The sequence below is a fragment of the Nansenia antarctica genome (genome assembly GCF_963989245.1).
Source record: "Nansenia antarctica genome assembly, chromosome: 8".
Lineage (NCBI taxonomy): Eukaryota > Metazoa > Chordata > Actinopteri > Argentiniformes > Microstomatidae > Nansenia > Nansenia antarctica.
Window position 1 is genome coordinate 46,295,217 of NC_137678.1, and position 27,921 is coordinate 46,323,137.

At 42.8% G+C, this 27,921-nt stretch overlaps 1 protein-coding gene and 1 pseudogene across 2 annotated transcripts in view; one reads left to right on the forward strand and one right to left on the reverse strand.

Annotated features, from left to right (window-relative positions):
• Nucleotides 1–558: 558 nt before the first annotated feature.
• LOC308163699 (exportin-1-like) overlaps nt 559–27,921 on the forward strand; it is a 240,826-nt pseudogene continuing 213,463 nt past the window's right edge. Inside the window, exons 1-3 of the transcript in view lie at nt 559–701; nt 1,037–1,123; nt 1,329–1,343. The product of the transcript in view is annotated as an exportin-1-like (transcript). The remainder of the gene's footprint in view (nt 702–1,036; nt 1,124–1,328; nt 1,344–27,921) is intronic.
• On the reverse strand, nt 22,813–26,433 carry LOC308163492 (F-box only protein 47-like; the record flags this gene model as incomplete). The annotated part of the gene is made up of 10 exons (XM_080537672.1): nt 22,813–22,922; nt 23,101–23,257; nt 23,411–23,553; nt 24,480–24,611; nt 24,818–24,991; nt 25,144–25,252; nt 25,338–25,415; nt 25,581–25,657; nt 25,913–26,065; nt 26,265–26,433. The coding sequence occupies 10 exons, from the start codon at nt 26,431–26,433 to the stop codon at nt 22,813–22,815; spliced, it is 1,302 nt and encodes a 433-aa protein (XP_080393798.1).

The following is a 27,921-nucleotide window of genomic DNA, read 5'->3' on the forward strand; positions in this document are numbered from 1 at the left end:
ATTTGTTTTTATTCCGTCTCCCATTAATCCCCAAAACATATGTCTGAATAATTGTCACCAATTCACACAAGGGTGGCACTACTTGTCTTTAGTAGCAAATTCCAGGCTTCTCCACCCAACAGGAGAACAACAGCTTAAAAACTAGCAACAGATTGTTAGCTTACTTGTGCTTGGTCTGGTGTAATCACGTTTGCTAACATTAAACCAAACAATATGAGAAGATTGACATTGTTTTCTTTATTGATAACATTCGACTGTAAAATTACTCATTCACATTTTGATCAATCTTATCAGTCATATAGACTTTATTTCCACACCAGGTTATTTTTAGTTGCTTACTCATAGCATTGAACAGTTTGTGATGCTTGTGAGTTGATCAATACAACCTGCAATAGAACTAGCTTGGTGGAAACAGTTCATGCAATGCTTGTTTACGGGTGGATGGAGGGGAGGGGAGAGGGAATGGTTGTAGTTGGTCAGCTGTTTGTGAGCTCCAATGCTACATTCACATGACTTTGCTTGTTGAATGTTGTTCTCTGACCTCATAACCCCCCTCCCTGTCCTTGCAGAGCTCTATGCCAGCAATTATGACAATGTTAGCAGACCATGCAGAGCAGCAGCTGCTGGACTTCAGCCAGAAACTGGATATTAACCTGCTGGATAATGTGGTGAACTGTCTCTACCACGGGGTGGGACCGCAGGTAAGTGCCATCCGGCTCAGTAGCTAGGAAGTAGACTATCAAGTGGTTGAAGATACTTTATGGGATTGATGATGCTCTTCAGATTGTACAATTCTGTTGTGATGTTGACTAAATAGTTATCAGTAGGGCTAAGTAAGTGCCTTTTAATGCCCATGATCAGGACGTACCTTAGTGCTGTGTTGAATAAAAGAGCAAAAGGGGGTTGTTCAACATAAATAGACTGAAGATGTCCATAGGCGTTCTGTTAGAAGCATTTGCCATTTTTTTCACTGTGCTTCCAGGGAGATGTGCATATTGTTTATGTTTTATTCTTAAACCTTGTTTCATGCATTTAGCAAAGAATGGCGCAAGAGGTACTGACCCATTTGAAAGAGCACCCGGATGCTTGGACGAGAGTGGACACCACTGTGCAGTATAGTACAGTGGATTGTGTACATAGCCTTTATTGATGTAAACCAGCTCCTTACCTTCTTGTGATTTTATGCATCTATGCTTTTTCTAAAATGTGTTTCTTTTTCCTTTCCTAAACACCAGGGGAGCCTCCCCTCCTAAATTTCGTTGTTTGGTACCTGTACTGTAGCAATGACAAATAAAGTCTATCTATCTACCATCCTGGAGTTCTCCCAGAACATGAACATCAAAGTAAGCCAGATCCTGGGCACACTAGTGAAGGGACCTAATCTCTGTATCTCTGTAAGATGTGCTTATTTTCAGAACTTTAAAACACGATAACCTTGATTTAACATGATTTAAAACATGGTTTGATAACGTACACAAACACTATAGGCCAGGCCATCATTGTGTCTGCTGAACCCTGTTGATCTCCCTATGCCCCAAATGACCCGATTTGTTAAATACTTGTGGGGGTGATATACTCTGCTGGTGTTGTTATGGAATTGTAACACTGATGTAGGCATGTTACCCTCCTGCTCTTTAGACTCTCACACTACCGGGGCATTTCTCAGCTAAACAGTCTTCAGTTTGAATCTGCATGCCTCTCCATCACCTCTGCAGTGAAATGCTTTAGTATGGTGCTTACAGTGCTCAGTAATGCTCCCCCCTGCACTTGCACAGCTTAGAGAGCAACCAGACTACAAACTGAAAACCTTGTATGCGCCAGACCATGTCAACTTGACAATGACAGACATGCCTTTTAGTTTATTGGCAAAACAAATATAAGGTAACATTAATTTGGTCAATTTAGATTAGGCAAATGGAATGTTATCTTACCCAGTACAGCAGGGGTATTCAATTACAAATTCAGTTGGGCCAGATTTGAAAACCAAGAAATTTAGCTGGGCCAGACATTTTCAGCGGCCAGTAGCCTAGGCACCAGGTAATGACACATTTCAAACCAACACAAATGAATGTAGGCCTAATGAAATACAAGCAGTTTATTTATAGTTTTCCTTTTAAATTAGGTAACATCTGACACAGGCACGTCAAAAAGACTTGACTGAACACAATAAAAGAGCTGTAACTGAACAGAACCTAATAGCAATACTTTTTTTCACTTTTTAGGTAAAACAACAACATTTTGGTCTCAACTGACCCATGCACATCTTAAAGTGCATAAAAAAGTGTACAGTAGTATACCAATAAAAAAAATGTCCTTTTGTAAAATAAAAATGTTGGTCATAGCTGACCCAGGCACAACGTGCTTTTAACTGAATGAAAATACACCTTGAGTGCACAATTATACAAGTTACAGTTACAGTTAAACAATAAAATTGAATCTAATCTAATCTAATCTTACCCTGCTGACTTTCTTAGTGTGAGAAGTGACATGTTTTATTCTGAACAAGAGCAGTGACATTTGGCTCATAAAATGTCAATGCAATCCGAAGGCATTGGTGAAGAGTACTGTCAGTCAGGGAACAACGAGAGCTGCTTGTTATTGTGTTCATGTGTGAAAAGCTTGATTCACAGGTGTACGTTGATCCAAACATACTGAGCACATGGATTGCTACTTTCTTAACGTTAGGGAACTGGTGCACGTTGACATCACTCCAAAACTTCCCAGGTCCATTAGTGCGAAGCTCCTGTGCCATGGTTACGGATGACTGCACGTCAACAAGTTCGAGTATGAATTTCCCCTCGTCGATAAGTCGCCTTCTATTGCAGCAGTGAACGGGTCTCTGGCAAAGCCCATCACCTCTGCGGGCAGAGCAAGTCTATCCAGTCGACCAGCAAAGTTCTCTTTCAACCTCGCAATGAAAACAGTCATCACATCTGTGATTTGTGCCGGGGATGAGACGCATTTGCGGAGCGTCGGAAAATGCAGCATTCTGCCGGTGCAGAAGTCGGCCGCGAAAAGGTCCAGTTTGACTTGGAACGCGCGTCTGTTCCACAAGATAAATCACAGTTTTGTCTCTGCCTTGTAGCCCCACATTTAGGTCATTCAGGTTTGAACATGTCGCTCAGAAAGCAGACATCAGCCATGAAGTTGTCGTCCAGTATGCGATTCAAGTGTGTTTCTGCCTTCGTTTGCTTACTGCTGCGGAGGAAAGTTGTAATCTCCTCTCTGAAATCACAGAAACGCTCCAGTGCCTTGCCTTTGGACAGTTTCGTATATATTGGTATCTGTTACTACTAAAAATGAAGAAGAGTTCTTGAGCAAATTTAAGACTTGTTTATTCAAAAAAGCAGGTTACACAGCATGGCCCCTCAATGGAGCTGATGGTCCGAATCGGTCACAGGATATTAAGTCAAAGATATGGATATGAAGGAAAAGAGCAAGAGTCCCTCTGTGTACAGGATTTTATACCCCCCCCTTGTCACTGTCGCTGAGCCAATCAAAACAGAGTCCACGTCATTTTAATTTGGTTGAATACAAAGTATACCAGTGAGATCATAGTAGGTGAGGTCATTTTCTGTCCTGTAAATAGGATGTTATTGTCTTATTATAATGCAATTCACCCTATGGTCTAATACAATTCTAATGCAATTTATGTTATGGGCGTCTTGCTGGCTCGGGCCCTAATGCAATTATATCTTCCCATGATGATATTACAGCCTCTGCACATGCATGTCAAAAGGCCATTGTGTGTATTAGAGGGCCATTGCTATGGTTACAGAGCATGAAAATACACTACACAGCCCCCCTCGGAACACCCAGAGTGTGTTCCGAAACTAAACGACAGACAGAAAAACTACATCAACCCATCAACTACATCAACAACATCAACACATCAACACATCAACACATCAACACATCAACACATCAACACATCAACATTAAACCACACTCAGTTCATCATGCATAATACAAAAACTGAGATACAGAAATTTCCAACGACCGATGTTTCCCTCGTCCTCGAAGCGGCAGGGTCAGAGGTTGCTAGCACATGGCCCCAGTTGGAGAACAGCCTTTACCGCTGTCTCAGATTGATAACACTTCCATAGTCAGGAGCTTCCATTGTCGCGTAACCATTACATCACTTCACAACCGACATCAATCACATGATATAGAAAGAAACAAACAGGAACCGAAGCAAACAATCACAAAACATCACTTAATAAACAAATCATCAAAAGAGGAAACAAAATCAGAAAGCAAAGCAGAATCCAGCTTTTGCTCATCAGCTATGTCGGCCATCATTAAAGCATTAACCGGAACATCAGAAATACACTTTCCAAAACATTTGATTAAAATACCAAGTAACATAATACAGATGATAATGACAACAAGAATAATAGCGACGGACCTGATCATATTACCAATACCTGAAAAAGCAGAATCAAAGAAATCCAATGTATTCCAACCGTGTTCTTTACGCAAATCCTCTATACCCTTCTTGTTAGATTCATGGAAATCATACAGAGCGTTACCAGAATCCGAAATATAACTGCAACATTCACCGCCTATCAAAGCACAAGTACCACCCTGACTGGCCAAAATAATGTCCAAAGCCATTCTATTTTGGAGAGCTACATTCTTAGTTTCAGTCAATTCAGTAGCCAGGGCAGATACTACAGCATCCGAAGCATTAATGTGTTTTTCAAGAACGGATGATAGGGCACTTAATTCAGTCTGAGAGTTGTAGACACCATAACTTGGGAATATTAGGCCAAAAAACTTCTGAGCGGTAGATAACGCCCTACGACTACGATGGGTTGCTTGTTTGTGAAGTACAGACATCTCCTCCCGAGTAACTTTCCTAATCAAAGGTATCAGATGAGCTAAATAACAAAGACCCTCACTCAAAGCAGGAAGCTTAGAGAATGCATTATTATCACACACAAGAAACACACCCTCCGGGAGTTGAAGCTCCGTACCAGGATACACGAAAATGACACCACCTATACAAGACGCGGCCCCTAGCTGACGAAGCGCGCTGCCCTTGAGCCGAGATTGTATGTCAATACAGGTTGTAATATTTACGAGAGGCATGACCTTAAGCTGCGTGGTGCCTTTCTGCCGTCTGGTAGTATTGGTATCATGTAATTTCATTTGAGGCACCATAGCACAATCAACAACTTTACATTTCAATCCAGAAATAACAACTGAACCTCTCCACCGTGTAGAAGTCACACTCCCAGAACATGACAGATGAGGACTCAATGCAGTACCATTCAATTGAACGAACATAGCTTGGATAATATATATCTTCTTCGGACCTGTTGGTTGTGACAAATGTGTAAGCCTATCAATAATAACCTTCCCCACACCGCTAGGCCTATGGTGTTCGTTAACTGCTGCTGTCAGACGTTCCAACACACCAATATCCACACCTGCATAGGAAGAATTTAAAGGAACCAGAATCGTGCTGGGCTGACAAGAAGAGCTCTGGTTCTTGCCCTGTAAAACAAATTGGGCTAAACCCTGCCAATTATAATGAAACCATTCTGCTTTAGTTAACGGTATGGGGAAAAACATAGGAGCAGATGTACTTACAGGGACCTGTTGACAAATCCAGCAATCAGAATAATTCATTTTTGAAGCAAAATCTTTCATGATACTAGTGGCAGAATTAGGGTGGGACCGTGTCCCCAGGTGATTAGAATCATATAACAAATAATCGTCAGTAGCGACTACAATCGCCTTCGTAGAAGCCTTCACAGCAACATTTTCAACCTTTCCTGGTAACTCAACGTGAACATATTCATGCACAAATTTCTCACAGTCCAACCTATAGTAGTGTGGAAAGTCAGGAGTGTTCCTACAAACTTTGTCCTTGAAATTGTTGGATTTACTAGACACCTGTTCACCGATATTACGTCTAGCACACCAATACGAGTTCAACACCTTGTCAACATTAGTTAATGTCACACGAGTTTCTTGCGTGTTGCTTGAGTGTTGATTAAGTGTAACATATTTAGCATCCAGTAAATACCACTCGTCCGCTTCGGCGGTATAGATCAAACAATCATCAACAGTACAACGTGAATGTGGGCAAACAAAAGCTCTACCTGCTGTGATCATTCTTCTCTGACGTCCAGGCATAACAGTGTGTGAGTGAAGTGTAACATTGTCCAAGGAAGTCAATGGGGTAGGAACACTAAGGGGTATATTAGTCTCTGAAACGGCATGGCTTGAGTTTCCTCCTAATTGGCCTTGGTGTATCACGGGATCTGTCTGGTTGGGGTGTATCACTGACAGGTCTGTGTCTCTCAATGGTACCTTGGTCCGGGCAGCCGCCCGGGTTGCTGACATCTCCGTCTGGAGCATTGTCAGGGTCGGAAGGGGTGACAACAGGGGCAACACCAGGCTTGGTAGAACCCCCAAGAGGGGTGTCGCAGTCACTGGATCCTCCACGATCTCCCTTGGCCCACTCATCTCTGGGCTGGACAGGGTCTGGGACGAGGCCCCCGGCATCATCTGCATCACGGCGCAGATACTCACCAACATCTTCGTCAGCCTGGATGTCCAAGCTGTGGACTTCCTCGTCCCCAGGGGTCTCCTCACCATCCTGCTGAGGCTCTCCCTCATCGTCCTCATTGGGTGCCTTGATGCAGTGATGAACGTGATACCAGGTGGGGGACCCCTTGATTTGGATGGCAGTCCCAGTGCACCGAACGACCTCGTATGGTCCTTCCCGTCGAGCCTCATGCCACTTCCGTCTGTAGACCTTCACGTATACTTTGTCACCCGGTTGCAACGCGTCCTTCCTCTCCTGTGCGTTCACCTCCTCTTCACGTTCCTGTTTGTGGAGCACATAAGAAGAGATACTCTTTTGCCGGTTAGTCATGTACTGTACATAGGCTTTCATGTCACTCTCCAAGAGAGCCAAACTTGGCCCTTTCCCACTGGTTCGTGCACAGGGAGCTGTCATTATTCTCCCCATAGCCAGTTCATGGGGAGTCAAGTGCAGCCCTCGAATCTCACTGGAACGACAGGCCATCAATGCAAGAGGGAGTCCTTCCACCCAATTAAGACCTGTATGCTGACAGACCTTAGAAAGACGGTTCTTAAGGACCCCGTTCATCCTCTCTACCATCCCCTGGCTTTGAGGTGAGTAAATACACCCAAATCTCTGCTTGATTCCCAACTTTTGTAGTATAAGCTTTACCGTCTTATCCACAAATTCCTTACCATTGTCTGACGCTATCCTATCTGGAATTCCAAACCTAGGTATGAATTCCCTGCATAGGAACTTTGCTACAGACTGAGCATCCTTTTTTCGAGTGGGGCATGCTTCTACCCATCTGCTGAACCTGTCCACTACAACTAACATGTACCTGTATCCTGCAACAGGACGAATCATGTCCACATAGTCAATCACCAAATGTTTCATTGGCCCGTTTGGGGTAGGGATATGCCCAGTTCCCACTGGTATTCCAGGTCTGATATTGTTTTTCAAACAGACCACACATTGACCAAGGATATGGTCTATTTGTTCCAATAAATATGGAGCCCAAAAACCATATTCCTTGGTGATCTTGCGTCTTACCTCCCCCCTGGCCACATGAGCTAATCCATGGGCTTCCTGTATCAGCATGCCTAATAAATCTGGGGGTGCCACAACCAGTCCCTCATGATTTCTCCATAGACCTGTGTCATCCTGACTAGCCCCCCTTGTTAACCATAGGTTTTTGTCTAGCGCATTTGCCCCACTCTGTAACATCAACAAATCCTCAAGCGTGACCATGCCCTGTAACTGTGCTTCATGTGTGACCAGCAGAACTTTACCTGCTTTGTCTGCTCCTGTAATGGCTTTGGCTGCATCATCTGCAGCCCTGTTACCTTGTGTGACATGTGATGAGTCAGATCTGTGTGCGGCACACTTCACTATGGCTAATTCCCTTGGTTTCATCATGGCTTGTAACAGCTTCATGATTTGAGCGTGGTGCTGAATAGGCGAACCATCAGTTTTCTTAAAACCCCGTCCCTTCCATACAGCTCCATGTAGATGACACACATTATGGGCGTAGGCAGAGTCGGTGTACACTGTCACTCTTCGTCCGGTTCCCAAGTTGCATGCTTCTGTGAGGGCAATTAACTCAGCCAATTGAGCTGAACAAGGCTGAGGAACAGCCTCGGCTTGTTCCACAATGAACCCTGAATTTTGGGATCGGACTATGGCATACCCAGCACGTAAACTTTCTCCTACCCGGTAACAAGATCCATCAGTCCAATACTCAACGTCAGCTTCCTTTAAAGGCAAAGCTAGTAGATCTGCTCTAAGCTTAGAGTACCTCATAGCTTCCTTCACACAATCGTGTGGTTCCCCATCTTCTGGGGTTGGCAAGGTCTCTGCTGGGTTAAGTGTGTTACATCTTAGTAATGTTACATCTTCCCTTTCCAACATCCTGTAATAATTCCTAATCCTAGGCATCGTCAAAGTATACTTGCCTTGATTCAAAAGATTCCTTAGACTGTGGTGGCAGAGAATGGTAATTGGGTACCCCATTGTTAAGGTTGTTGCCTTCTCGTACATAAGATATGCCCCGGCCATTGCTCTGTAGCATGGCGCGAAACCCATTTCTACCTCTGAATATGCGACAGAGTAATAGGCTATGGGCTGTGGACTAGGTCCAATGCCTGTTGGTTGCGTAAGAACAGCGCAGGCATACTTCCCTTTGGCTGAAGAAGAAACATACAATCCAAATTCTTTGGAATAATCTGGAAGCGCTAACGCTGGCGCTTCTTGCAATTTGTGTTTAATTGTCTCAAACGCCAAATCAGCTTCCCTTGTCCAAGTAATGCAACATTGGAGTTTATCACTACCTGTTTCCTTAATCATCCCCCTCAATGGAGCGACCAGTCTAGTGTAATCCTCCACCCATGCTGAACTATACCCAGTAATGCCCAAAAACATCATCATTTCCCTAACCGTTCGTGGTTTTGGAGCCTTCTGAATAGCTTCCAAGTGTTCATTAGTGACACTGCGATGTCCCTGTGTAATAGATTGTCCTAAGTAAGTTACCTTTTCCTGGCAATACTGTAGCTTCTTTTTAGACACCTTGTGTCCCTTCTCCGCCAAAACCTTTAACAGTTTAACGGAATCCCTGTGACATGTTTCTTCATCTGGGGCACAAAGGAGTATGTCATCCATGTACTGAATGGCAGTACTACTTATCGTCTGCCCTAACCCGTCTAAGTCCTCCTTCAAGACCTGATTAAAAACATGAGGACTGTGTTTGTACCCTTGTGGCATTCTGGTATATTGATAATGTTGACCTTTGTAGGTAAACCCAAATAACCCTTGACTTTCTACACTAAGAGGTATAGAAAAGAAAGCCCCGCATAAATCAATCACTGTAAATACTTTGGCTGTAGATGGAATCTGAGTCAACAGCACATGAGGATCAGGAACTTCAGCTGGATAGCTGACAACTACCTCATTCACAGCCCGTAGGTCATGTACCAGACGATATGAACCATCAGGTTTCGTTACTGGCAGAAGAGGTGTGTTACTTAACGGATATTGAGTTATCTTCAAGACTCCTGCCTCTAACAATCCTTTGATCTGTAGCTCAATTCCATCAATTGCTTCCTGCTTCAATGGGTATTGGTTTTTCCAAGGGGGTTTTGCACCCGGTATGAGTTCAACTCTCAATGGACGAGCTGATTTCACAAATCCAATGTCTGTACTGTTCTTTGCCCACAGGTCTGCTGGCACATTCTGTATCATTTCTTCTCTGAGGTCTTTTTCAGGTTGTACAGGAAGGATTAGCTGGTTCATTAGCTTCACAGTCTGCGGATGTCCTATTCCTTGAGCAGAGATCATCAGTTTTGTGAACTGTCCATCAATGCTCCTCCAGATAGCAGGGTTTTCTTTTGTCGTTACAAATCTGGCTTTTTCTGAGTCTGCCATCATTGCCCCTAAATGCTTCTGTTTATAGTGTTCAGATATCATAAGTGTCACATGAGGGATGCTACCCTCAATCTTATGCTCCTGATCTAGATAAGTGTCACTGTTTATCTTCATAGCCACTCCCTGAGGGCCTAGGATTATACAACTTGTACTAAGCTGTACCTGTTTTGGCTGATGCTTCAGCCACTCATCTGGGTTTGCATCTGCAACTTCTCTAAAATACTGGAGTGTACAATGCAATGGATCAGTAGGCCTTCTGGCCTCTGACATGTGTGCCAGGATATAATTGTCCCACATCCTTGCTGGTTCCATTAGGTCTGGGCTAAGCCCTCCCACCCAATACACCATAGATGCATTGTTGTCCATCATGACAGACAGCTGTCTGTTCTCTTGTGGCACTGTCACCCGACAGCCGTCAGGTGTGCATTTCACTGTACAGTTCAATTGGCATAGTGCATCTCTCCCTAGTAGCCCTATTGGCGTGTGTTCTGATACAAGTATTGACAGATCTGCTCTCTGTCCTTTGTACTCTAAGCTTACAAGCTCAGTAGTAGGGATCAGCTGTTTAATTCCCTCGAATCCGATTGTCTTCACATATTTCCCAGACATAGGAAGGTGCGTGGCATCTTCAGGCTTCAGACAGGTGTAGGCTGCTCCACTGTCCACCATCAATTCTAATGGACGTTGGTTGACCGACACCCATATGGTAGGTTCATCTTCAGGCCTGTTCGTCACCACCAGCTGGCACCCCCCTCTCGGATCTTCTGGGCACCCCTATAGCCCAGCTGCTGGGCCTCCGTAGGGGTTCACCACTCCTGGAGCCGGTGTAGCAGGGGGCCTATATCTTCCTTTTTGTTTCCCCCCTGCGCCCCCCTGGTTCTTCTTCCAGCAGGTACGGGCTAAGTGTCCATCCTGGCCGCATTGGAAACATGGTCCTAACATCTTCTTCCCGGCTGCGGTCCATCCCTCTTGTGGTGGTCCTTGGCCAGGCTGGTTGTATGGCTGGTACGGAACCACTTGCACCCCTGGTGGCCCCTGTGGGTATGGATACCCCCCTTGTGGCCCCTGTGGGTATGACTGGGGAGGGACAGTTTGCAGTTGCTGTGGCTGAGATGGGACCTGTAGGGCTATGGTCTGCACTCTCTCTCTGGTTTTCTTGCCTTCAGTCAATTGTACTTGAGTTAGTTTTCTGAGTGAGTCTTCGTCTTGTGCCTTCTGTATCTGAATCTTCTTTCTAAATAATTCTACTTGGTGTGCTACGTTGTCTATATAAACAGCCTTGTTCATGTGTCGTAGCCCCACCACTTCTGCTAACTTGTTCTTAACTGGGGTAGGGAGACCTTGTTGAATCTTTTCCCTGATTATGGCTTTTTCTAACGGGTTATCTTCGGCATCCTTCCCTGTCACACTTCTCCATTGAGAGTGCACACGGGCTACAAAACCCCTGGGATTCTCATCTTCTCCCAGTGGCATCACGATGATATTGTCTGGGTGAATGTGAGTAGGGTATGTCTCTCTGATTGCCTTCCACAGCCTGCCTCTGTTTGCTGCGAAGAGCTCTGGGTCATAAACTGATGTACCGATATATTTATGAAGTCCTGCCTTCGTCAATATTTCCTGCATGGTGTCCAATCCTGTAATAAAGGCTAAGAGTCTTTTCAGGTCTCCCATCGCGGCCTGCGTCCCTGTCAGTCTCACGTCCATCTCGTTAGTCCAAGGGTGACCCCCATCTTCTAGGACTGGGAGTTTTTCGATCACTTCAGACAGATCTGTATGACCCCAAGGACGATATTCTATCTTGTTATCTCGAAACAGCACCGGGAAGATCCCCTGAATTTCCTCTTCCTCCGATGCCTTCCCTCTTGGTCTAAGGCCATAATTGCTTACTAGTGGCTCCGTTCTTTCGTCCCGCCTTGGTGTCGCTGTAGACCTTGGGAGGTTCGGCTGGGATGTATGATGTGATGACACTTGAGCTACCTGTTCTAACAGTTCCTCTATCTGTCGTATACAACTTTCCTCCTCTCTTAGGCTTCTCTCTTGGAGTTTTCTTGCCCTCTTTCTTAACTCCTCCTTATCCTTTTTCACCCTTTCTTCCTCCTCTTCCTCCGACATCTTCTTCTTTTGCTTTAAGCTCTCTTTCTTCTTCTCTATCTTCAGAGACTCCTGCTCATCTTCAGAACCACTTTCTTCTTTTCCCTCTTTACAGCGTCTTGTCCTTCCCTGTTTTTCGGCCCTGGCTATTAGTTTTCTGATCTGAGCACTGTAACCTCCCTGTGCATTGCTGTCAGCACCGGAACATTCGCCTTCACCTCCACTGCCATCTTCACTGTCATCTGTCTTGTTCTCTGGTTCGAAATCCACGGTCACTTTCGCTCTTCCCCTCTCTAGTACATTATCACCCTCATCTTTGATAGTGAAGGCTCCGTTCGTACTTAGGACGGGGACCTGAGGGTAGATCCGCTGAGAATTGTCCTCCAGTATCTTGGCATAGGGAGGAGGACTGGAGATTGGAGCTGTGTGTGAGAATGGAATGTTCACTTTCTCTTCCATTGCTTTGGCCAATTCATCTCTTTTTTCTGGATCCATGTGAGCTGTTTTCTCATTCCAAGCTAATGCTACTTTCTGCCCCTCTACCTTGAAGAGGTCTAAAATAGCTAACTCTAACCTGCGTTTCTCTGATCTAATCTTTCCTTTTTGATGCGCCTTATGTGCATTGATAAGTATCTCCAATGTTGCAATTAATTGTAAGTCAAAGGTGCCCTCTTCTGGCCATGGTTGTTCAATGTCTGCCCAACGAATATTCCATTTCGTTGACATTTTGCTAATCTCCTTAACAAGAGGATTCATTTTTTCCACTATAGCCACAGGGGATGAATTTGCTAATATTCCCTTATCTGTATTAACAGCCCTCACAATGTTACTGGGTTTGGCTCCCATGTCTGAAATATTTATACTGCTTAATATGCTGAAAATATGCTATAAGGTGTACTTTTCTTACAACCCACCTTCTGTTGCCGTATCTGCTAAACAGATGCTAGTCCAACCTTTAACTGCGTCAACTGTCTACACAGAACATTACAATTCAGAACAACGGATTGTTTCAGTGGTATTGTGTATTATTGACTTAAATGTAATCTATGTGTGTGTGTGTTTTAATTTAAATTTAATTAAAATTTTAATTCAATTTAATTTAAATTATTTAAATAATTATAACTAATTAATCACTAACACTCAATTATCACTATTAATTAATATTAATTAATTATTAATAATCACAACTAAATAATCATTCAATTTAAATTTAAATTCAATTTAATTTCAATTCAATTCAATCCAAATTTAGTTTAGTTTTAATCTAAATGTTTTTCCCTTATTGTGTATGAATGTGTATCACTTAATTGCTCAATCAATACTAATTATAGTTCAGGTCAACTTTAATTATTAAACTACAAAGGCTGTTCAACACAATTTATCAAATTACAAAGGCAGGTCACGCTCTAAGTCTTTCTGATCCACAAACCCTTGATTGATCAATCCTCAGATAGAAACTGTTCTGCTATTCTTTAATCAAAAACTGTGAAAAAGAACTTAACTTGAAATAAAAAGATGTAAAACACGAATAATGACAACAACCTGTAAAGAAATCGATTTATTTTGGAAGGAATAAAATGATTAATTATTAATTACAATCTGTAAAGAAATCGACTTGTTATTTGAAAGGAATGCATAATTAATTAGACTTAGTCATTGACACTTCATTGATGTAACCCTGTGAAAGAAAACGTTATCATTGGACTATTACAATCTGTCCACTAGATGGCAGCAAGTTCCTTCCATAGATCTGATAGGCTCAGATGGAATCTGATTCTGTAAGCAACCGAAAATGTCTTATCGATTGCTTCAGACCACCCTGCCGTGATCTTCAAGTCGCAACCTATTATTTTCTACAATCCATAAACAACCCAACCGTCAAGCGAAAAGAATGAACGATTAGTTAGAATTATTCATTATATAATCATATACATTGATTTAAAACCTGTGGAGTAATGGTTTTCATTAGATAGTTGAATTATCCATAGACCGTAAAAAACAATAGGCTGTGAAAGTAATAGGTTGTCAAGGGGCTAACTCTAATTAATCAGCTCCTCCGTGCAAGATGCAGTCTATGAATGCCTTGAACCATCTAAAATATCCCGCTGATCAATTCACTCCATCTCCAACTTTAAGTAAAATGGAGGAAAAAAGAATCCGTCTCCAGTCTCTGCTGGGCTACGCCCCTCTCCGCGCATGTGCCCGCTTTTCACCAGACTTGCGAATGAAAACTCAACAAATATCCCCAAACTACTTTAAAATACCCCAACGATCAACCCACTTTATCTCTATACCACTACAGTCTATGTGAAATGGATTTGAACTTTATCTTTTATGCAACAATCAAATTCAGGTTCCCTTTGTAGTAGAAAGGATTTTCAACTCCGTGTGTGCATGTGTGCTTTTGCAGCCTTTTTTTCTCTGAAATGAGACACACAGAAAGGGAGGGGATGGGCTCTACCCCACGGTTTTTCCTTGAAAAACCACGGTCTTCACAAACAGAGCACATTCACGACTCCGCAATATCAAGATTATCTTTCAATGCAGTTAAACGTATTATTTTCCAAATGTTTCATTCTAATGTTCTTTAATGCCTTTTTTCCACAGCCTCTGTACTTGAGCGCTTTGAGCGCCTGCAGGCATAAGGCTCGGACGGCACTAAAGTAATTAGCTCTGCTTCACAAGGACAATGGTCCTCTTGTCTTCTCAAACAGGAATTCTCATTCCTTATACATACAATAACACAATTATCAGACTCTCTTCTGATTTATCACAAGATATCAGCCCACTGTGAGAACGTCTTCCACGCAGTATTCTACTGACAGCGCATTCGCAAAACGCGCACTGAAGCAATTCATCCTTTGCTCCACAACACACACGATACTTCTACAATATCGTACAATTACACATTTATGTACAACTACAGATTTCTAAATCCGGCACTTTAAATTCAATCCAATTGTAATTATCTTATATTTCTAACAGATACTCAACACAAATCTAAATTCTTTTGTTTAGAGCTTAAGACCATTTAATTACATCAAAGCTGGAAGTCTGACAGAGAGAGAGAGAGGGACAGAGAGAGAGAGAGAGAGAAAGAGAGCAGAGAAAGGGGGAGCAGAGAAAGGGGGGGAAGCAGAAGTCAATGGGTTACAGGCACAGAGGGAGAGACAGAGAGAGAGCAGAGAGAGGGCAGAGAGAGGGGGGGAATTGGCTACTTACCTCCAGGCGCTGAGAGAAGTTGAAGAGATGCAAAAATTGACGGTCACTATAATTACTTATAAGCTATTAATTTACTCGTGGACTAGGCTCGCCATTATTTCGTATATATTGGTATCTGTTACTACTAAAAATGAAGAAGAGTTCTTGAGCAAATTTAAGACTTGTTTATTCAAAAAAGCAGGTTACACAGCATGGCCCCTCAATGGAGCTGATGGTCCGAATCGGTCACAGGATATTAAGTCAAAGATATGGATATGAAGGAAAAGAGCAAGAGTCCCTCTGTGTACAGGATTTTATACCCCCCCCTTGTCACTGTCGCTGAGCCAATCAAAACAGAGTCCACGTCATTTTAATTTGGTTGAATACAAAGTATACCAGTGAGATCATAGTAGGTGAGGTCATTTTCTGTCCTGTAAATAGGATGTTATTGTCTTATTATAATGCAATTCACCCTATGGTCTAATACAATTCTAATGCAATTTATGTTATGGGCGTCTTGCTGGCTCGGGCCCTAATGCAATTATATCTTCCCATGATGATATTACAGCCTCTGCACATGCATGTCAAAAGGCCATTGTGTGTATTAGAGGGCCATTGCTATGGTTACAGAGCATGAAAATACACTACAACAGCCAACTGACGTCGTTATGCAAAAGCAGCTCGTGGTGCTCAGCAGACATTTCTGACAGCAACTTGCGGAATAAGCGATGTTGGAGGCTCGAAGTGGAGCGAATAAAATTAATTGTAGCCATTATCCATTGTTGTTTTAAGCTCCCCGCTTAGTTTGTTTAGAGTGTTATATTCACGTTCTGTAGGCTACTATTGTAGACATTTCTGCATGAATTTCTGAACATTCGCGAAATACGTTTTTCTCTGCTTTTATGGCTGGGCCAATCGGGGGTCGCGTCTGGGCCGCTAATTGAATAGGCCTGCAGTACAGTATCTGTGCCATCATGGAGAGTATAGATCTAGGCCTATATACTTAGTACCTGTATTAAAGACTTCTTCATAGTGATGGTAACGTGTGCTTTTTCCTATTTTGCTTGCCTGTAAGATTGCTCTTAACACTGACATTCATTACTAATGTCTTGAGTTGATCTATCAACAGTATTTGTAGTTTCAAATTTGTAATTTGCCCAAAATGATCGCATTAGAGGAAAAGAAAGAAAGGAAACAGAAAAGGTAAACACCTCTTGAATTTGTCTAAATTCTGCATTCACCTTTTTCATTAGGTAACGACGGTAAGCTACGAGTTAGTTATAACTTACACCACCCTAGGGGTATGTATACATATTTAGTACTTACTAAGCTCTACGTCATAACTAGTGTCCTTGGTGCAACCCATTCAAGTTTAGTAGTGACTAAATCTTGATTTAGTAAATACTTACGCTATAACTAGGGTTAGTTTGTACTTAGTAAGAAGTGGTGCAACCGACCCCTGAACACAAACTAGCTACTTTGTATCGTGTACATTTATTTGTACATTTCCATGTATTGTGCAACCAGTGACTCGGTTGACAGTCGCTTTGGTGGCATGTGTGAATGTGATTCAGAGTCAGACCAGTTGACATCAGACAGCAACTCAGACAAACTATTCTATGTGAATAGCTAGGTGAAAACAACATTGTCTTTCGCTTTATCAGTAATGTATGCAAACATAGGGGCGTATCTTGCATGTTGTCCACGCCCCTGCGCATTTTCATTGGTTGATACTGCGCGAGACGTGATGAAGCCCTCAGCCGAGAGCAGACACTCTAATTTCCAATCATAGCATGTTTAAAAAAAAAAAAAAAGGGTTAGGGCATATGAATCATAGTGGAGGTATGATATATCGCATATATATGGCATATATATATATATTATTTGGTGGAAAGGCATTTTTTAAAGCCATTTTTAGTCACCACAAGTCTGTTCAAACCCAGGCAGCGAGACCAGCAGGAAAACACAACTAGATCTTCTATAATTCTTTTTGTTTTGTTTTTTTGTTTTGTTGATTTTATCCCTTTTTCACCCAATTTTGGTATCCAATTGAACCCAGCATCCAATTATCCCCTGCCTATTGCGTAGGATCCGCCGCACGACCCCGTGGCCGGCAGCCCCAGAGGAGATCGCCAGGCAGACTAGCTGACTGGCTCCTCGAGCCCAGCACCGTTATTCCGGCACCCCGGGGGCGCTGTTGCGCGACGGATCCTTGTCCGGAAATAGTCCTATACCGCCCTCTGGAGCGGCCGCTCAATATGCCGCTCCCTGTGTGCCTCGGCCATATCCAGAATCTGGCGAGACCGGGATTCGATCCCAGTCCCCGGTGGGCAGCTTGCACTCGTGGCTAGTGCTTAGACCGCTACGCCACCGCGGGGCGAAGATCTTCTATAATTCTAACTGGATAGTACTTCGTTTCCAGTCATAGTCAGCTAGATTGCTTACTTAGCTAGCTTACTTTTACTTATCAAATGTACATTTTGTGATATAAACGCAGTGGAGACACTCTCAGCTGTCTTGCATCGCGCATAGCCCAGAGCGTATATGTCTAATTGAGTCAACTGGTATTGTGGTTATCACCAAGTTCTCCCATACAGTGCTGATGGACTAGTATAGACCATTGCCGACATGTGTGAAAGGGGACAACACGGGAATAGCTTGGGATGTCATAGACATAGTTTGGGATTCCATGGAAATTATAGGGAGAAACAGGCTGTGAGAGAACGGGACTATAGACTCTCTAACCGTCTGTGGTAATAACAGCGTCGCTGCTTTCATACGTCACGCGTGGTATCAACCAATGAAAATGCGTAGGGGCGTGGACAACATGCAAGATACGCCCCCAGATATTTGCATACATTACTGATAAAGTGGAAAAGAAAGAATGAATGTGGAAAATAAAGAATGAATGTGGAAAAGAAAGAATGAATGTGGAAAAGAAAGAATGAATGTGGAAAACAATGTGGAAAAGAAAGAATGAATGTGGAAAAGAATAAATACATATAGAAATGTATTGCGTTATGCTGTGTGTATTCATTGATTTATTTGTTCATACATTCATTTATGTGTCTATATATTTATTGTTAATTTTGGCAGACTTGGTCCTCCATAATAAACATGCTAATTTAAGGCACTCAGTGATGAGCCATCAACGGCCCATCAAAATCTAATCGTTCGAACGTTCGACGTGCGTTCCAGACTAATGGGCCATAATCGCACGTGAGTTGGCGTCACCATAGTGACGGGCCTGAGGAGAAGAAACATGCAACGAACAATAAGTAAAATGTTTAAGAGAAAGGAGAGAGATAAAGAAGCAGATAATGTGGCTGAAGTTAGAAGGAGAGAGCAAATTGAGGGCCAGAGGGGGGAGGCAGAACCTCTGCAAAATGAAAACCCACCCTCAGATGCAAACACAGGTGATGATGCTAACTTACCAGAGAATGGACATGAAGTTAGCTTACTAGCAAACTAGACAGTGGCTTACTCAGAACACAGTCTGTGTGCATACAGTACAACCTTTTGTATGTATCCTACACATTGTAGGATACATTTTGAGATATTTTATTTTACTAATAATCTGTTCATTAATTTATCTGCCCACTGTTCTGACAATTCAAAGAAAGAGACTGTTTGACTATCTGTTGATTCATTTAGTTGTAAATGTTATTCTAATGTAAAACAGTTGAAGGCCAGAGGGAGGAAGAGGAGACTCAACAAGAAGCAGCAGGTCCCTCTCCCTACTCAGAAGAAAGAACAGGCGATGCTGCTAGCCCTCCTACTGCTTACCCTAATGTATGGAAAGAAGAACAGTATAAACAGTGCAAGGAGAAAAATGAATGGCTGCATGCTGAAAATGGAAGGCTAGGCTGTAGCCCATGCCATGATGTAAAAGATCTGGGTGTCATGGCATCCCGTGGGGTCAACATAGCTACTCAGTGGGCTGAGGGAAAGATAGCCCCAAGTGGTAATTCAAGGGAAGTACAGCTTTCATCACTGCGGAAAAAGATCCATGAGCACAGGAACTCCACAGCGCATACTGAAGCTGTCAAGATTCTTCAGACAGCAAATAAAGACATACTTCTGAACTTAAACGCCAGTAGTCAGGAGTCTGCATTTGAGTCTACTGCCAAAGTATTCATGACAGCATACTATGTGGCCAAGAATAACAAGCCTTTCACAGACTTTGAGAGTCTGATTGACCTGCAGCAAGTAAATGCTGTTAGCTTAGGGCGTGTTTCTGCAGTTTCATCTCCCACTGGACTGCCGGAACTAGACACACTGGCGACAGACACACACCCACGCACACGCACACACAAACACATATACACACACCGGACACACTGACTACATACGCAGTCACTCCTCACCTCTAATCTTATTGCACACAAAGCGATCCTCCTCTCCCACCTTTGGTGCGCTACACACACACACACATACACACACACACACACGTACGTTCTCCTCACCTCTAATCTCATTCCAGGCCTAGCTGTGCTACTCTCCTCCTCCCCTAATCACATTCCACACCATGGGATTCATACGGAGGAGAACACTGGTGCCTCTATACACTCCACACACCAGCCTCCAGACTCTATACACTCCACACACCAGCCTCCAGACTCTATACACTCCACACACCAGCTCCTGACTCTGCTTGGGAGACCAGAAATAATGTAGAAGCGAAAGGAAATAGCTAGTTAGTTAAACTTGGTGGTTAGCCACAAACTGAAAAGTTGCTGGCTAGGATAGCTGCATGAACTTACCCAGCTGAGGAGAATGGCACTTGTCAATAAAGCCTTACTGAGCTTTAAATGCTCCTTCACATGCTGTTATATGTTCTGGTCAATATTGACACCACTGACATGAGACAATATAATATATATATACTATAATATTGTATTATAACAATATTGTACAATATTGTGTAAGATAATGTCTTTGTGTATTCGTTACTAGTTACTATCTGGAACTATTTTGGTTTTAAAACAGATCGCAAAGGTAAAGCAATAGATGATGGCCGTCCGTTCTGCAGGAGATGCAATCATGCCATACAGGCAAAAGGAGGCAACACGTCAAACTTAATAAAGCACCTACAATGTCGTCATCCAGACCTTGCACTGGAATACAAGCAAGCTAATGAGGTTAGTATGGCTTTATTTGTTATAATTATCTGTGTTCTTGCAATTAGCTAATATTACAAAAATGAATGAATAAACTTCTTAGCTAAAGTGTGCGGCAGCACTGCTGCTGTTGCTGGCTAACCAGCCGGTGCTAGCCAGCCTGGCTAGCTAATGAAGTAATAACCACACTTCTGCCCTGCTTAGTGACAATCTTTGGAATGATAATAATATATACAATATCCTCCTTTGTTTGAATGTCTTCTCAGAAGGCATTATTGCACGGAGGTCAAAGTAACACTTTCTTTAGTTGAGGCAAATGGTGTCAGTTAGATTAAAACAAAGAAATGACAACCGCTGATGTACACTGGTGAGATATCAGAACCCGATTTTGTGTAATAAAAAGTTATTTGAGTTCCTTTGATGTCGTACGTCCCTTCCTAGGCTGGCTGCTGCTGCGGAGGTTAGTCTCCAAAACAAACCTGTAACACACTATTCCTGTGTTCACTTAACGCACATCTTCTAACAAAGTGTGATCAGGTCCTTTGAGATTCCATTTAAAGTAGAATGCATTCTCTCTGAAGAAAGATGTCAACACTTGAGCGATTTCTTTTATAATATGAAGGCCAAATGGACTGTACTGTCTGTACTGTAGGTAATCATGGTGTCATGGCATACAGTGATGGTATTTCCTGAAGCCCTTTTGTTCTTGTCTATTTTTAGTTTAAACTTTGAGAGGTGAAGACACATGGAATGTCTGAACCAAGAAGAACGACTGGAGTCTTGCTGACCAAAAATAACAAATTACTTTATTGTTAAAACTGTAGCATAACAACAAAAACCATGATTAAGTAAAAAATAAGATCACTTCAGTGGCTCAAACAATGAAAAAAGAAGACATTCTGGACTTGATTTTACTTGATAACCTAAGCAAAAACATAGACTACAAGTCTCATTCACAAGGTAGATACTTCTATATATATTATACTAGTAATGTGTAAGATTGCATCCAGGTGTTTTTTTTCTTCCGTATGACATTCTAAAGGTACCAGCCTTTTCCTAAGAGAATCACAGAGGGGGAAGAGAGATGGAGAGAAAGGGAGAGTGGTTACAGAGATGGAGGGGTTGAATCAGATGGGGGACTGAGAGAGATATCGAGGGAAGCGCAGTGGACCGATGTAGAGATGAAGGAAAGAGAAGTAGAGAGAGATGGAGGGAAGATCAGTGGAACGATAGAGCAGAGGATGCTAACGGAGGTAGAAACGGCTCGTAAATGCATGGAAGGGAATGAGAAACGGTACTATCAAACTAAAGTGTTATATATAATATATAGTTGTTTTTATTCCCTCCTAACATACCTCACCTCCTAACATACCTCACCTCCTAACACACCTCACCTCCTAACTGGTCATCTAGACACTCAGACTGGTCATCTAGACACTCAGACTGGTCATCTAGACACTCAGACTGGTCATCTAGACACTCAGACTGGTCATCAGACTGGTCATCTAGACACTCAGACTGGTCATCTAGACACTCAGACTGGTCATCTAGACACTCAGACTGGTCATCTAGACACTCAGACTGGTCATCTAGACACTGTATTTTTTCTCTCAGGTATATGTTTCTTTACAGCTGTTAAACTACTACTAACTTGTAACAATTCTTCTACTAACAAGCTCAGTGTTGTCAGTGAGACAGTCTCACGCACTGACTGACATTCCTCCGCCGTAGAGCAGAAGTCTACGACGCTACACTGTAACCATGGCAACTAAATGTATTTAATCTGCGCTCGCCCTTTTTTTTGGGGGGGATTCCTATGGCAGTTTTTCTTTTTCAATTTATAAAGACATTTGATTTGATTTGATCGGATCTTTATTTAACTCGAACATTTCAACCATAAAAACACACACATTTGTAATAACAAAAAATAACAAAAAACTAAATTTAAATAACAAAATTTTTACAAAAATGGAGATAGAACCTTATAATCAAACTCATTCAACTCCCACTCGCCTCTACACCCCACCCACATCCCCCTCTACACCCCACCCACATCCCTCTCTACACCCCACCCACATCCCTCTCTACACCCCACCCACATCCCTCTCTACACCCCACCCACATCCCTCTACACCCCACCCACATCCCTCTCTACACCCCACAACAGCTCTACATACATACAGCAGCTCTACATACATATATAATCTAGTTAGTTTACTATACTGTAAATATATAGATATAGATATAGATATATAGATAGATATAGATAAATATATAAAAGACATAACAAAAAAAATGTATTCTCAAAGATTACAATCAAAGGGAAAATCCATGGTCCCAAAATAATGCCCTTTATCACTCTATATAATAATATAATATATATGAATATATAACAATAATAATAATAATATATAATATACACTACTCCTCTCCTCGATCTCACTCTTTTGTGAGGAACATGTAGAGAATCACAGTGTGGAAGTGAGCACTGGCGTCGAGGAGGCTGCAGAGGCTCTGGAAGATCTCCAAGTAGTCTTCTTGATCGTTATCTGTGACAAGATCATTGACAGTTAGAAATCCGCATATGTCTACTTATTTTAACTGTTTTTCTATTAATGTGTTCCCAAATAATATGCCCTTAACTTTAAGATTATTTTAGTGCTACAAAGCTTGAAGGAATCTGGACCCTGATCTGATACGATAGTCTTAGTGCCTATAACAACTCACCAGCCAGCATAATCTCGGACATCTCCATGGCAACCTCTGAGAACTTGTTTTCCACGGCCTCGATGAAGGACAACTTGTCATCAGAGGAGAACACCTCACACACCTGCTGCACCATCTTGACGGACCAGTTCATGGAGTACCCGTCCTTCTCACACACCTGAGAGGGGGAACCAGAAATGTCAGTAGCTCAGGCCGGTTCAGGCAGTACCTTCTGTTAAGTGGGCACAAAATGGGGGAAATGTGTCTCTTAGGTTAAAAGATACCGGAACCCTAGAGCAGATAATAAAGTTATTTAGCAGCAGTGACTGACCAGTACGAGGTACACAATGAGTCGTGAGATCTCAACCAGGCGTCCATTGAGGGCCTTGCTGGCCAGCACGCTGCAGCACACGCTGTCCCCACACAGGAACAACAGACGAGCCACATTCTCCATGTGCCATGCCTGGGGGAGGACTGGAGGCCAACAGAACCAGCACAAAACAAAACAACTGTCATTCATACACACAGCATTCACACTTTACATGAACATTTTTGACATTTAGCAGACGCCTTTATCCAAAGCGACTTACAAGCGAAGTACATTTATCGCATGCCCGGTACACACATAAAGATAATCTGGGCGATTTTGGCCCAATTTCCCCCCTTCCGACCAAGGACAGCAAACCCCTGATTATCGGATGGCTCTAAAGATTATCCTACAAGATTATTCTGTGGTGTGAGGTGTGTTAAGAGTCAATTTCTCCCGACAATCTGCTCGGAAAATGGTCGGGGCCGACGATCGTAAATATTAAACGTGTTCAATATTTACGATCAAAAGTCTTATTGTCTGTGGTCAAAACTGACAACTCCCAAGTCCGATTGTGACGTGGAATGGAATGTAGCCACTCAAGAAGCCAGCTGACTGACGCGTCTTCTTCTTTTCGTTCTTCTGCACTTTATTTTCCCTGTAGCACATGGCTGCCTCTACAGGTCAGTCAGGGTACTACTACCCTGTTCACGCGAGACTCCAGACTGTCGGAGGACAGATCTTTATGCATGTGGTGGTATATTGGAGCACACCACACACAATACGATCAAGACTGTTCAATCCGTGATTTTTTTATCTTCATGTGTGGGGTCCTTCTCAGATAATCAGAAAATCCTTATATGTGTACCAGGCTTAAGGTAAGTGAATCATCTATACATCAGTCATCATCGCACCATTTGCTTAGTGAAATCTATAATCCTATGGTAATGGTACATACTGTACGTGTGGACTGACCAGACATACAGTATATACAGTATACAGACAAAAGAGTGTAAAAGGTTTGTCTACCATTGCTGGGTGTGTAAAATATAATCATTAAAAGTTGCCAAGTCCTCTGGGCTACTGCAGTTACCTATGAGCTCCTCCAGGATGGCCATTATGGTGTCGGTGGTCCAATATTTGGCTTCCGGGTCGCTGTGTAGCAGGTTGAGAGCCTTGGCCAGGTCCCGCTGGGCCACCCCAGCACGCAGCTGCTCCTGCCAGCCTAGTGAACCTGGAAAGAACATTCCCTTACACTACACATACACTTTGCCTTGCAACTCTGGCCAACCAAAAAACAAGCATTTCATTTGTTATTATTAACATTAGAATTTCACCATGTAATTACTAACAAGTGATTTATATACTGTACAAAAGTGCAACCAGTTTTTTTAAGGTAGAAACCGAGAAGGCCCATGTTGTCCCTCTCACCGTCTGGTAGCAGTGGTCCGTAGAGGATGAACAGCAGCCGGGCTTGGCTGACAATGGGCCAGGGTTTCAGGATGCGGGTCAGCCAGAACAGAGTGTCCTTGGGGTTCTTCCAGGGGTCCAACAGAACCTTTCTGCAGAACAGACGGATCTGTTGCTCCAACAGCTGACATGAACCTGAGGGAGAAAAAAGACATACGGATCACTCACGTCTCTCACACTCTTTCAATTAGCCTTTCTGTTTGTTTCTCTCTCTCTCTCTCTCTCTCTCTCTCTCTCTCTCTCTCTCTCTCTCTCTCTCTCTCTCTCTTATAGGGACAGACACTCACCTGGCTTTCCTGTGACCACTGACATGATTTTCTGGGGTAGATTTGTGAAGTCGCACAGGAAGTTGAAAACTCTGTGACACTCCAGCTCATCCCAGCCGGCTATCAATGTCTGTCAGTCAAACATTAACCATCTCAATACAGGATTCAGCCTTTGATATTAAATTGTCTGATGTTCTTTGTAACTAGGCTCTCACCTGTAGAAACGCTCCATAGCTGGAGAAGCCTTGGCATTGCACTGATTTAATGCACTCTTCCATCATGAAGCAAGGAACCTGAGTGGGAGGTAACAACTGTGTTAGTCTAAGTAAGGTTAACTAGAAAATAACAATCTATTCAATGTTGTCAACTGTTTGGTTTGTTTAGAAATGTGAGAATGTTTGTAGAGCACACACAGCTAAACATTGCCTCATCTGTCCTCCCTCCCCTTTCTGTCTTACCTGTGAAAACTTGCTATATATGAACGTTAGCCTATCCTTTGTTGGCAGCAAGAGGGTACATCTCTTGAACAATAAACCTAAAACAATGAGCAAAAACAACAAGAATGTAACATAGTGACTATATTTGCCAACCAGGACCACTTGCTTTCCTCATCGGACCCCCTATGAAAGGAGATAGAAATAATACTTTGGTCTATCTACCTGATAAAGAATTACAGCAGAAATAATGTGGCTCTGAATATTAGTTTATTATAAACATGTGTGTTCTTGGCCAACCAACTAAGTAAAATAAAGGTAAATTAATCAAATAAAGCTGTTGAGGAGCCTCTCACCCAGCGATGTGTAGTGTTCTAGTGAGGACACCTCGGTGGAGTGATGACACCCCTGTACGATGGTCCTCTTCCTCCAGGTCTGAGTGGAGACATAGCCCATGATGTAGCGACTGATGGCCTTGGACACCATGCTCAACACACTGAGCTGCAACACTTTACCACAACAAACAATGAGGCAGGGAGAAACATCTCATTAATTCAGATGCACGTCATTGGAGCTATACATATTTAAGACCATTTAGTACCCTGCCCCTGGTAACGGCTTAGGAATAGTTCAGCCTCATAGATATGTCTCATCTAAATAATCGTAATTCACCCATCCTGAAAAATGTCCAAAGCAAACAGAACCCACCAGAGAGTCTGTCCAGGATCATGTCAAAGACCTCGGGGGCCAGCCGCTCAAAGAAACAGTCGCTGGCCCGAACCTGACGACACTGGCTGCGGGTCATGATGGTCCTGACAGGATACGGCCGGCGTCTGCGGTGATACTTGTGGGTCACCGTGAATTTCCCTTTCGCCATAATAACTGGAATACTGTCAAGCCTTTATTGTCCCGCAAATAATCTAGAAGCGAAAGGAAATAGCTAGTTAGTTAAACTTGGTGGTTAGCCACAAACTGAAAAGTTGCTGGCTATTATAGCTGCATGAACTTACCTAGCTGAGGAGAATGGCACTTGTCAATAAACCTTTGAAATTGTTGCCTTACTGAGCTTTAAATGCTCCTTCACAAGCTGTTATGTGTTCTGGTAAATATTGACACCACTGACATGAGACAATATAATATATATACTATAATATTATCTAAACTAAAGTCACAAACAGTTTTACCTCAGCCAGCGAGCCGCTGCGCTTGTGTGCAGCACAGTTCCTGCTCCCTCGCGAGGACACTCGCTGAACAACAAGGGGTGCGTTCGTAAATACGCTCTGGAAATCTGATCAGCACTCATGGAATGCCTGTTGTCCAATCAAATTACTTGGTCCGTTTATGACGTTGAACCCAGTGTGCGTTCCGGCGCTCTCAGAGCAAATGTACGAACGCACCCAAGGAGCGCTACCGCGAAATACGATCAGCTCGCGCTGCATCATCTGGCGCAAAAAGTAAACATTACTACTAATAATAATAATATTCGACTCTTTATTTGCTGTTGAATCTCATTCACAACTGAAGTCATTTCGTCAACTTCTGACAATAGTTGAATGTAAATTAATGCTGTAGCCTTAAGGTGAGAGAGTGTGACTGTATGTTATGCATTACAGTACTATGCTCTGCAGATTCTGGAAACGGTTATCAAAACGCGATGGAAGATTCTGCCCCGAAATCAGTGCGAAGGTAAGCTGTGCTCACCCACCTGGCTTCTACCTGCTCAAGACTGAAAACAATCATCCCTTCTCTCTCTCTCACCCGTCCTTCCTGTCATAATCTCTACTATATCTGTCTTTTTTTTTTTTTTTAAGACTGAAAACAAGAGTGAAAATATCCCTTTAGATGTGTGAGTTGACCATGATGACATTGAGCGATGTGTACTTGCTCATAGTTGGAAAAACTATGGGCAGATTCATTCAGACCTCCTTTGGAATATTGCTGTTGACACTGTGAAAAACCTTAATTGTGCCAGAGACACACTCCTTTTACTGCCCATCGTGCGGTTGCCAAGTTGAGTGGTGTCCCCTGCTAAGCATGCCGGGTGGTTTTCTGCTTGGCTGGGTTGTATTCACCACTGCAGAAAGGTTGTATTCTGCACCCTGGCACTTCTTTACACGAGGAAAAGACCTAAACTGCTGTTTTGGGATTGCAAAGACGTTAAGCCTAGTGTAGCATCCTAAGGTAAACTTGCAAACACTTGGTTTGCAGTATCTATCTGCTCTGTTTGTTTAGAGGTCTTTTAGATCTTGGTAAGGGCTGGGCATCTTGGTAGATTATCTATTTGTTTCCTCAATTGTTGACATAGAAGAGCCACTTAATCATAGAAGCTCTGTCTGTCCTCACGCAGCCAAAGCTCCATCCACTG